Here is a 12,955-nt window from a genome sequence, read left to right as displayed (position 1 = left end):
TTTTTTTTATTTGTATAAATAAAGAAAAAGAAAGAAATGGAAGAAGAAAAAAAAAAAAAAAAGAAAAAACAAGGGAAAAAAAAAAGAACAAAATTTCATTATCGTTATCTTCGTCGCTCGTCCGGCTGAGCTTTCGTTATTTTGATGAAACAAAAAAGAAAATAGGAAAAACGAGAAGAAAAAAAGAGGGAAAATAGAAAACGATAGAAAAAGGAGTTCTCGATCGTTCGCGGACAAATATCTAATTCTAAGTTAAAAGAAAGATTAGAAGAGTGTATCGTATATAATCGATGACTCTGTGAGTTTGATTAATCAAGGCCATTCTCAAGTGGCTGGTAGAAACTCTCTCTCTCTCTCTCTCTCTCTCTCTCTCTCTCTCTCTCTCTCTCTCTCTACTCTCGTTCTTTGTTGGATATAACTTTTACAATTTTAAACGTAAGTGGACCTTGATATTTAATACAATGATGATCTGATGATCTTTTCGATACGACCGACATAACGATTTCTATTATGATAAAAGGCATTAGATTTCTATTGTTTCTACTTTTTCTTTCTTTCTTTTTTCTCTCGCTTTTCTTTCTTTTTTTTTTGCATTCTTGCTAACACAAAACAATCTACAGGGTTGAAGTTTCATCTAATTAGAAGAAATAAAAAAAGGAGAAAAGAAAGTAGAAGGACGGTGTATATATATATATATATATAAAGAGACACATGTATACATACATACATACATACATACATACTTTCACGAATATATATATCTACATATATACAGAGTCGTATTTGAAATCAGTACGATCTGAATTTTTCTAAGCACACATTGAAAGAAGAAATACGGTGAATTTGTATTTCAATTTAATCTGAACGTACGATCTTAGAAAGATTATAGAATTTTCTTGCGACAAACAGGAGTCGTGTTTGTTGTACGTGCTTACGACCAGTTATTATTATTATTATTATTATTATTATTATTATTATTATCATTATTATTATTATTGTTGTTGTTGTTATTGTTTTTGTTGTTATTATTATTATTATTATTATTATTATTATTATCAACTAAATGATTTGCTTTTTAAAGATAAAGAAACAAGTAAAGTGCATCGGGATGCACATGCAGTTATGTAATCTGTATGGACTTCTTATCTAGCTCTATCTCTTTCTTTCTCTCTGTCTCTCTCTCTATCTCTATCTGTCCTTCTTTTTTCGAGACAAACAGTATGTTAATGATGTTATTACCATACTTTTAATTTTGTAATAACAATACAAGCATACCAAAGAAAAGAAAACATATATATATACATGTATATATATATATATATATATATATATATGTATAGTTAAATATTATACAATAAAAATGTATAAAAAAAAAAAAAAAAAAAAAGAAACATACATACATATGGACGCCATGTTCGTTCGAAAAAATTTCTTGTACGAAAGTGGTAATTTTCTTCGTAAAACTTTATAGATAATAAATAAATAAGACGAACGGAGTAGAACTAATCTCTCTATGAGGGTCTTGGGTGGGTTGGGTTTTTCTCTCTTTACGGGTGCTGCGGGATTTTACGATAGAGCAATTATTTTCGTAAGGTTTTTATACGGTTGAAAAACGACGGGATATTGTTATAATGAGCCGGCGATATATGTATATCTAAATAAAAATGATCGAGAGATATTCTATCCTCCTATTCATATCCAATTGTAATTAGCCGGAGGATATGAATCTCATTAGTTTATTAAAATGAAAAGTATAATAATAATAATAATAATAATAATAAATAAATAAATAATTGTAAAAGGAAGAAAAGATACATGTTTTTTTTAGGATTGATATATGAAAAGAACGAAAAATTCATAAGATTCGTCGTTCATCTTTAAATATGTCGATTGAGCTGATAGTATTTAGATTAAAAAAAGATAAAGATAAAGAATCGAGATGTCGGATAAAATGCGAGATGATACTGAGATTGTTTTCGATAGTATGTTTTACGTGTATGTTTCATTGTGAAACGCAAGGGATGTTTTTACGAAAATGAATATAATATATGTAATATAATATGTATATATATTATATATATACACATACACATGCATATATGTTTGTAATAGATGCATTAAGAATTAAGCGTACGGTTTACCTGTCTGCATGTAAATAGATAATTATTTATTATATTATCTAACGTTACTATTATATACCGTTGTTATACGATACTTGCCGTAAAAAAAAAAAATAGTACTAAAAAGCTATCTTCCTTTGCTCTCTCTCTCTCTCTCTCTCTTTCTCTCTCTTTTTCTATCTCTTTCTGTTTATCTTTCTCTATTTTTTTTTTCAATCATCGTAAATTTGTAAATATTTGCGATATGTTCTTTTCTTTCTTTTTCTTTTTTCCTTTTATATGTTTTAGCATGCAGTTAATTCATTTGTATAAATTCAGTTCTCTGTGCACCGTTAAAAAAAAAATGATCTCGATTAATTGTTTGTATAATATAATAGCTATAGTAACGATGAGCGAGGTTTCCAAAAAGGAAAAGAAAAAGAAGAAAAAAAGAAAAAATAAAAAAGAAAGACATTCTCGTTTTCCTTTCTTAGCCATGCGAAAAATTATTAAATAAGTTCCGTGTCGTTAAGCGAATAATTATAAATCGATATACAAGAATACGTAATAATGTTTAATAAAAACGAATACAATGGAAAACATACATATATATATATATATGTGTGTGTGTGTATACATATATATTATAATGAATATAATGATGTATCACGATTGAAATTGTAAAGTTTAAAATAATTAGTACATCTTTTTAAGATATATTATCTACACAATATTTATTTATACATTTTCTTACGGATAAACATTAATTAAAGTTCTAGTTTTCGAAAGTTCTCGGAATCTGAGAAATTAATCCGATTAATATCGTTCTTCATTGTATTTGTAAAAGAAAAGAAAAACGGAAAATGGAAAAAAAGATGAACAAAATTAAGAAAAGAAAAGAAGAAGAAAGAGAAGAGCAAGAGAGATTTTATAAAAGTTTCAGAATTAGTTTGAGACATTCGAAATTAGCTAAAAAAAAATAGAGAGAGAGAGAGAAAGAGAGAGAGAGAGAGAGAGAGAGAGAGAGAGAGAGAGAGAGAGAGAGAGAGAAAGAAAAAGAAGAAAAAGAAGAAAAAGCAGAAGAAGAAGAAGAAGAGAAAACGCATAAGTTTCGTTTCGTTGAAAGTATCTTCAAACAGTATACGTAGTTTTTAAAACAATAATAACAATTGTATTTATTAAATATTACTAATGCATAAACTCCCTCCTATACCCTCCCTCCTGCCACCCTTCCCACCAACGCATATCGTAATGTGGAATTTAAATGTCAGCAAGTTTCTCAAAGGCGCAAAAAAAAAAAGAAAAAACACGACGTAAACGTAAGCGTAGAAAGTTCAAGGAAAAAATAAAGAAGAAAAAAGAAAAAAAAAAAAGAAGAGAAAAATAGCCACAAAAAAAAAAACAAACAAACAAACAAACAAAACGAGAAAGTAAGGAAGAAATAGAAAGAAAAAAAAAAAAGGATAAGGAAAGAAAAGAAGACAGAGAAAGAGAAGGAGAAGAAAAAAGAAGAAAAAAGAAAAAAAAAAAGAAAAAAGACAAAGAAAAATTCGTAAAAAGCTCAACGTATCCTTAAACTCACCGTAGTGGAAACTTCGACAGAAGAATGTTACAACTGTAATAAAAGCTTCGAAAAGCTTTAACACTCACGGAGCACGCTTGATTTCTACGAAAACAAAGATACAACAACAGTTCCAATGATCCATAGAATTTATCAATATATTCGAAGAATAATTCTTTCCTCCACCCTCTCTCCCTAAACTCCCACCACCCTCCTAAATCCTCGACTACCACCACCACCACCACCACCTGCTGTTATCGACGAATTTACGAACCTATGAAAATATATCCAGCATGTATAATACGAGACTGTAAAAAATAAGTATAGTTGATAAGTTATTGATTGAAGTTTTTTGAAAATCGACGATCGTTTGTTATTGTTAATTTCATTGATAAATGTGTACATTGGAAATTGATCATACCATTCATTAATGTTATTAGTATCGAAAAGTTTTTTTTTTTTATTTTATCGAAAGGAAAATATTGGACGTAGGTACATACGTACGTACGTGTATATATATATATATATATGTGCGTATGTGTGTGTGTGTGTTTCGAAGAAGAAGAAGAAGAAGAAGAAGAAGTAGAACGTACGTGAGAAATTAAAGAAAACTTTTCGAACGTATCATCCCAACTCGTATCCTTCGTCTCTATCAAGCTCTCTTGAAAATATATACATACGTATATGTATATATACGTATGTATGTACGTATGTATGTTCATTCTTAACAATAGCTAAGAATGACAGAGTGATATATGGATGCATCCATTGTCACGTTTTCTCAGCCATGAATAGTGATCATCAGCGACATACATACTGCATCTAACATTTCATTTCTCTCTTCACATTTCTAACTTGTCGAAAACTTTATTTTTCATTTATCGTTCCTCTCTTCACGATTTATCCACGAACGTATTTGTATCAAAGATCATTATTTGCATGAAAATCCTAAAATATCATTGTACAGTTGATGAATTCCATTAGAAAGATTTTCGTTTTTGTTTTTCCTTCTTTTTTTCTTTTCGTTATTTGTTCTCATAAAATTATGTAAATAATATACATATATATTATATATTATATATTATATATATATATATATATACATACATACGCGATAAGTAAAAAGTATTTGCGCATCTTCTAAAACCAGATAACTTAAGAGTGGACCAAAATGTATTGAGATTGTGATTCGCTCAAAAACTATAAGCCGTTTGATTCATCCTAGAAAGGAGTTATCGCGGTTCTAAGGGGCGTGCGAATAGTTTTTATTGTAAAATTGTACGTTATATACATATATGGTCTTTCTATATTTACATAAGATATTTTTTAAGCGATCCTTTTCACATGCATATATATATATACATATATATAATATATTATAACATTATAAAAAATATATATATATCTCATATATATGTATATATATATGTAAATATATATTTAAATATTAAGAAATGTATGTGTGTGTATGCGTGCTTGTAAGTCTAAGCCGAGTACGAAAAAAAAAAGAAGAAGAAAAAGAAAATAAAGAAGATAAAAGTAGCGAATTCGAAGGACGTGAATGAATTAGACAAATGTGTAATCAACGTGATGACATTAATTAGATATAATTCTATATTGTGTAATTAAGTAATGCCTTTTGCAAAGAATGCGTTATAATATCGAAAACACGCTTTACACACTGTACAATACGCTGTATAAGTTCTCGCTTTTTGTCAAATCCTTCACTCTCTTGCGCTTTTATTAGAAGATTTTTCAAAACTATAGACTATATTATTTCTTTCTATGTCTATCTTATTCCAACAAATTAATAATATAATTAGCTCATGATTTGTTTCCTTTTTTTTTTTTTTTCGTTTGATAAAGATCGAAATTGAAAGAAGATATATCTATTGTTAATACATTTGACAAATCTTTTTATATTTTTCAATCAAATTTCTTTCTCTCTATCTTGAAGAAGAAGAAGAAGAAGAAGAAGAAAAAGAAAAAGTAGATTAAATTTTTCCAAATATTTCTTTCATGATTTTTGTATTTTCGTCGTTCGTCAAAACGTCCAGAACAAAAATTTGATTAGACTCTAGACTGGACTTGATGCAAAATAATTTTTTCTCTTTCTCTCTTTTTTTTTTTTTTCTGTTTCATTAACACGAACACGTGCATCTGCTAGGCAACACTTTGTTCTTATAAAAAGATTTAGATACAACTTTTCCACGTAGATGATAAAAATTTCTTTGGGGGATTCATGATTAAATTAAATAATGTTTCATTGCACATACGGGTGAAAGAAAAAAGAAAAAAGAAAAAAAAAAAGAAAAGAAAGAAAAAAGAAAAAAAAAAAGAACAAAAAACAAGAAAGAAAAAGAAAAAAGAAAAAAGAAAGAAAATATATAAGAAATACGTAGTTTTTAAATTCGTGGTGTCCTCGAGGGACATTTAAAGTCACCGTCGAAAAAAAAAAGAATATTTTTTAATTATAATTACAAAAACACATACATACATAAACAACCTTACTCACTCACTCACTCACTCACTCACTCACTCACGCATGTACGCACGCACGCACGCATCCATACATATAAAAATAAACACAGATAGACAGAAGCACGACGATAGCACGCCAAAGTTTCCTTTAAATATTTTCTTATTTTTATGTGTACGTGTTATACGGATAAACAACGTTATCCAAATAACAATGAAATAATAGAAACATATTAGGTAAGGAAATGTTTGCAAAATGAAATTGATAAGTGTTTTAGCATTGTATCAAGAAGTGTGTATGTACCAAAAGTAATGTGTTATAAAATGTCGATATACCTTTAAACAACCTTCCCACTTTCCTACCCTTTCCTCTCTGCCTAACCATTTCCTCCAACCCTTCTTACTTCTTATCTCGTTTTACTCATAATATAAGAAGAAAGGAAAATAATAATAATAATAATAATAATAATAATAATAATAATAATAATAATAATATTAATGATGATGATGATGATGATGATGATGATGATGATGATGATATTAATAATAAAAAATAACTAAAAAAGATAACATTGATAAAGAGCAAAAAAAAAAATAAATAAATAATAAAGAATAAATTAAACGAATAAAAAATGTAAGCCTTACATGTAAGTAAAGTGATAACAAACATGCAATTAGTTTCGACGTTCGTCGTGTATACTCGGTGCGTATAGCGCATAAAAAATGGAAATAATTAAAAAGCAAATGAAACAAAACAAGAAATAAAAAATAGAAGATAAGGAAGGAAAAAAAAAAGAAAAAAAAAAAAAAAAGAAAAAACAAACAAAACAAAAAATGTTATTATCGACACAAAGTTTCGGTGATGCGTCGTGCCTATTCTTTCACGTCCAGAGACGCGTTTCTCTGTGTATATCTAGCTGTTAAAACGGCAATAAATTTCAAAAATCGCTCCTCTAGATTATATACATCATTATTTTCTCTCTCTCTCTCTCTCTCTCTCTCTCTCTTTTCTATTTTATATACCGACGTACATTTACGGAGTGAAAAAAAGAAATGAAACAGAACTTTACGAGTGACATTACAGCGTTACTTACTAATCGACTCGCACGAAGAACAGAAATCTGTTGGTAAGTATAAAATGAAAATATGAAAATAAAATGAAAATGAAAGAAAATAAAAAGAAACAATAATACAGAGCGTATCACATCGTGCATATGTTTCCTTTTCTTCGTTAAGACGAAACATTCTATATCGTATACGATATAAACGATAGAACGTATTGCTCTTTTCCTTTTTTCTTTAGAGTGAAATGAAAAATGATCGATGGATCTTTTCACTTGTCGTATCGTTCTCACCTGACGTTTCTTTCGTATCTTGAGGAGACTTTTCAAAGAGAAAAGAATACCTTTTCTAAGTATGAAAAATGTTAACTGAGATTGAACGAGGGTTTCGATATCAAAGAAATTTTAATTTATTATTCCTACTCGTTTTATAATATATTCTCAAAGCGTTAGAGACATAGACGATGCAATAGGGTGTAATAGAACGTTGGGATCGCAGTCGTATCAAAGAGGCGTCAAATTTGACACGTCTCTAAATCTATCATTAAGCGTTACTATAGCTTTACTATAATTTCCTGGCATAAGCATACTAGACGTTCGAAAGGTCGATTATGGCAAGTAAATCGTCCAAGTACTTTTCAATAAAGATAGCACGGTTTCTAATGAAAACCGTCGGTTTCTGGTATCCTGAAACGTCTAAAGAAAAATGGATACTCGATGGGATATTATTTTACACGTTGATGGCAGTAACAACGTCTTTGATTATAGTGTCTCTCGATTTTTATTACAGTTGGGGTGATTTTTACGTGAGTAAAAAAAAAAAGTATTATTCATCTAAAAAGATAGAAGGGAGAGTGAGAGAGAGAGAGAGAGAGAGAGAAAGAGAGCGTTTCTCTTGAATGATCGAACGAACGAAATTTCTGAAGAATATATGTACGTTCTTACAGGCGATCACTTACACGGCGTGCAGTATAATGCCGGTGATAATAGTGTTACTTAAAATATCCATATTCATATTACATCGTACAAAAATGATGAACTTAATAAAGTACACACAGGAAAATTTTTGGTATAGGAAATACGACAATTTTGGTGAAAAGATATTAAACGATATCGACAATAAAGGAATACTTTTGATGTGTTCCTTTACGTTCTTTGTTCAAGGAACAGCTATTACTTATACGCTGACACCTATAATAGGTAAATTTTAAATAATTGATAATTATATATACACATTTATATTACTTTTGAAATCACAATTACAATCGGTTATCTGAAATTTGAAGTCTTAAGACTCATAATTTATTTATTTCGCGTAGAAAATTTAGGTAAAAATGATAGCGATAGGATTCTACCTTTCAAGATATGGATCGACATACCTTACTCAACGAGTCCTTATTTCGAGATGTTATTTATGATGGAGGTAATTTTATCAATTACATTTTCTTCTGCTTTTCTTTTCTTTTTTTTTTGGGTTATATTTTCTTCCTCTTTCCTTTTCTTTCCTTCTGATCTTTTCTCGAATCGTATTGCCACGTACTGTTTTAGAATTTCGTTGGTGTCGGTTCGTGAAGCCTCTGGTTAATTAATTAATAACCTCATCGATGCTTCAAATCGATTTTTTTCCAGAAATATATTTAATTTCGCAGACTCTCGCCCTGATACACACGGCCGTTTGTTTTGCCTGTTTCGATAATTTTTTATGCCTCTTAAGCATGCACGCCGCCGGCCAATTCAAAATACTTCAGCACAAGCTCGAGATGATTTTTGACTGGGACGTCAAGGTTTCGTTAGAAACGATCATTTCTGTGAATAAGAAGAGATTAAATGATTGCATTAAGAGGCACAATGAATTGATTAATTACGTCGATAAATTGGAGAATATATTTACTCACACGATGATGTGCCAATTGTTAATATCAAGCATAATGCTTTGCGTTGCCGGATTTCAAATGTTCTTGGTAAAAGAAGAAATATTAATTTTGCAAATATTAATAATAATTTTATAATATTAAAATATTAGAAATAATTTCACTATGTCGAAATATTAAAATCAAAAAAAAAAAAAGAAAAAAAAAAGAAAAAAAAAAAGAAGCGAAAAAAAATTAATTTCTAGTGCACGAAAAATTCTACGATTTAAGATAATCACGTTAACGAATAATAAAAAAATAATAATACTAACAATAACAACAACAACAACAACGAAAACGATAATAATCGATATTTAATTAATTTCCATGATCAAAGTCGCAAGGAACATTGATAAGAAGAATGATATTTATCGCTCACACAAACGGCTGCTTTTTTCAACTTTTTGCAATAACTTTGACTGCAAACGAGATATTAATTGCCAGTCAAGGAGTGAGCGAGGGCGCGTATGCCGCAAATTGGCCCTTTCTGCCATTAGAAATTTTCGACAACATGGGTACAAGCCTCCTAATGATTATGATCCGAGCCCAGAAACCATGTTGCATAACAGCCGGTGGATTTTTTCCTGTTTCGCTCGAAACATGTATGGCGGTAACAAAAAATTAATATAATAATAATAATAATAATAATAATAATAATAATAATAATAATAACAATAATAATAATAGTAACAATAACAAATTCACAAAAATGTATAAAAGCCTGAAAGCTTACGTTCTGTAATTTTTTTTTCTCTCTCTCTCTTTCTGTCTTTTTTCTTTGATGTTATTTCATTTACTTTGATGTTATTTTAGGTTTTGAAGACAGCAGCCTCTTACTTTACGTTATTGAGAAATATCGATGACGAAAAAAATTGAATTTTTCTATCAGAGAGACGAAAAGAGAGAAAGAACGACGAAAGAAATATACAGTGAAATTAATATATACGAAAAAGTTGAATATAATAACGTTACGAATTATTTTAACGTTTCAAGAACTTACGTTTTTATTCTTCTTTGACATATCGTAACAATCATAGTTCCTTACCTTTCATTATATTCCCTTATGTGATTTCAGGTTTCTTCCGTTCTATTCATTCCCTTGTATTTCTTTCTACGAGCCATCCCACGTTACGACCCTCTCATGTTCCCACAACGAGACAAGCTATTATCATTATTCTTTTGATCTATTCCGAGAATCACTCGCTAGTAATTTTTCTTCATGGTCTATAATCCAATATCGACTATCTTCTTATTTCACAATTTCAATCTCGTTGAAACATCCTAATGGTTTATGTATACGCCGTTTAACTTTACACTTTTCCTTATGATTTTCCTTTCCATAATTTTTCCGATGCAACAATAATCCGTTCCGTTTATCAATCGTACTTTTACCAAAAAGAAATGTATTGTTATATTCAATGAATTTCTTTTTTCGAACGTTACTCTCTAAAAAAAAAAAAAAAAAAAAGAAAAAGAAAAAGAAAAAGAAAAAGATATAGAGAACATTGTTAGACATTTTTAAAAGATTTTCTTATACGTATCGTCTTTCGTGTCCTTCTAATCGGTTCGTAAGGAAAGAAAAGAAAAAGTAAAAGAAGACCCATCGTTTCTCGCAGTATATTATTACTCGTTCATAAATTAATAATCGTTTCTTTAAGAATAGGAAAGACTTAAAACGATCTAAGTTCTTCAGTATTCGCGTCAGACAGAACGATGAACAAAAAGAAATTTTTCTCGGTTAACGTCGCGAGATTTTTAATGAAACTCATTGGTTTCTGGTCGACGGATACGGTTAACGAGCAACGTTTATTGAATTTACTTTTAAGTTATACCATTATTGCAGTTGCTATAGCTTTGTGGATCGAGGCGTATGATTTTTATGTCAGCCTTGCTGAATTCTACGTGAGTTTTATTTTCTTCTTGCTATGTTAATTCTTTCTCTTCTTTTCTTCTTTTTTTTTCTTTTTTCTTTTTCCACCTCACTATTTTTGGATACGATTTCTTTTTCTCTCTCTCTCTCTTTTTTTTTTTTTTTTTTGGTTTACAGGCACTCACATATACCGCTTGCAGTGCAATGCCGGTGGCAGTAATTCTAATGAAATTAATCATATTTTTACCTAATCGAAAAGACATCGTTAAATTAATTCGATATACCGAGGAATGTTTTTGGTTTAAAGAGTATGACGAGTTCGGTAAAAAGATATTGGACGAAGTTAATAAAAAGGGATCGATTTTGATCTGTTGCTTTACGTTTTGCGTACAGAGCACCATATATGCTTACATGCTCATCCCTCTAATAGGTATACTACTTGTCAAATGATTCGATTAGATTTAAATGTAACTCTTTACATTTGTTTGATACAAGTGATAAATGCCAAGGATGTTTTAACGAAATGTGATACATAAGAAAAAAAAAAAAAAAAAAAAAAAAAAAGGAAGAAAGCTTTCTTTTTTTTTTGTTTTAACTTAAATTCAAACAACTGTTAATGACTGTAATTAAAAAGTTTCTGCCTTCCAAAAAAAAAAAAAGAAAGAAGAAAGAAGAAAAAAAGAAAAAAGATTTCTCTTTACAGAAAATATAGGAAAAAATGAGAGCGACAGAATCCTTCCATTCGACGTTTGGTTAGGCGGAGTAGACATACATTTGTCGCCATATTTCGAATGGGCATTTACAATGCAGGTGACGACATTAATATTCAAACATTAACTAATTAGAATAAAAACAATATAATTATTTTTCTAGACGTATGACTTTCGCAGATTATCGCATTGATACATTCAGGACTTTGTTTCTGTTGTTTCGATATCTTTCTATGCCTGTTGAATCTAACGGTGGCTGGACAATTCAAGATTCTCCAACATCGTTTGGAAATTTTATTCGATAATAGTATATCGTATACCAAGAATAACGAATATGTTATCCAAGAGGAAGACGCTCCTGAAACTTTTCAAGAATTCAAAAGATGCGTCGAACATCATCGTCTGCTTATCGATTATGTAGACGAATTGGAAAGGATATTCGCGATGGCTACTTTGTGCCAATTGTTGATGTCCAGCGTTATGTTGTGCGTTGTCGGATTTCAAGTTTTTGTGGTACGTTCTTGAAAAAAAAAAAAAAAAAAAAAAAAAAAAGAAAAAAATATATATTTATATATATAAAAAAAAAAAAGAACGAAAAGAAAAAGAGAAAGAAAAAGGAATTGTAATATCACAATGTCACAAATAATTTATCTCGTTCGTTAATGACAATTAATTTTCTTCACTTTTAAAGTCCCGTGGTATTGCAACACGTCAATTTCTATTCGTCTCACACACTTACGGTTGTATCTTTCAATTATTCGTCATAACGTCCGCCGCTAATGAGGTAATCGTCGAAAGTCATGCCGTGGGTGACGCAGCTTACAATGCTAATTGGCAAACAATATCTTACGAGCCTTACAAGAAGATTAAAATGGGAATTATGATGATCATGGCAAGAGCTGATCGACCTTGTTACATTACAGCCGGTGGCTTCTTTCCTGTGTCTCTTCAAACGTTTATGGGGGTAATTAATCTTCTAACGACGACGAAATTAACATTGATTAACCTATTTTCATATAATAAGATTATTAATTCAAGGTATTAAGTACTGCTACATCGTACTTCACGTTATTACGTAAATTTGACGAAGACGAAGAAGGATCGATAAATGATATTTAATTATGACTTCCCATAATCTGTATTCAATAATAAGAAACGACATTATATATTCGTTATTTCAAACACTTTTTTTTTTTTTTTTTGGATCTTAATCTTAGATCACGGAGTATTTACTTACGAGATAAAGATGGCCGCCGATTACGATTA

At 29.7% G+C, this 12,955-nt stretch overlaps 1 protein-coding gene across 1 annotated transcript; it reads left to right on the top strand.

Moving 5' to 3' along the window:
• Window positions 1–7,383: 7,383 nt before the first annotated feature.
• On the top strand, window positions 7,384–12,839 carry LOC122633948. Its single transcript, XM_043822445.1, has 12 exons — window positions 7,384–8,005; window positions 8,147–8,399; window positions 8,519–8,622; window positions 8,849–9,160; window positions 9,447–9,719; window positions 9,923–9,979; window positions 10,784–11,011; window positions 11,157–11,409; window positions 11,683–11,789; window positions 11,870–12,202; window positions 12,381–12,653; window positions 12,728–12,839. Exons 1-12 carry the CDS (start codon window positions 7,811–7,813, stop codon window positions 12,806–12,808), a joined length of 2,469 nt encoding a protein of 822 aa, XP_043678380.1. The 5' UTR covers window positions 7,384–7,810; the 3' UTR covers window positions 12,809–12,839.
• Window positions 12,840–12,955: the final 116 nt, after the last annotated feature.

This window comes from Vespula pensylvanica, chromosome 13 (genome assembly GCF_014466175.1).
Source record: "Vespula pensylvanica isolate Volc-1 chromosome 13, ASM1446617v1, whole genome shotgun sequence".
In the NCBI taxonomy this organism is placed as follows: domain Eukaryota; kingdom Metazoa; phylum Arthropoda; class Insecta; order Hymenoptera; family Vespidae; genus Vespula; species Vespula pensylvanica.
Note: the sequence above shows the minus strand (reverse complement) of the source record. Positions and strands in the feature narration are given on the sequence as shown.

Coding starts and splice junctions, on each gene's coding strand:
- LOC122633948 (XM_043822445.1), top strand. CDS start 7,811: ATGGCAAGTAAATCGTCCAAGTACTTTTCAATAAAGATAGCACGGTTT. Junction 9,720..9,922: donor CGCTCGAAACATGTATGGCG/GTAACAAAAAAT, acceptor ATGTTATTTTAG/GTTTTGAAGACAGCAGCCTC. Junction 12,654..12,727: donor CTCTTCAAACGTTTATGGGG/GTAATTAATCTT, acceptor TATTAATTCAAG/GTATTAAGTACTGCTACATC.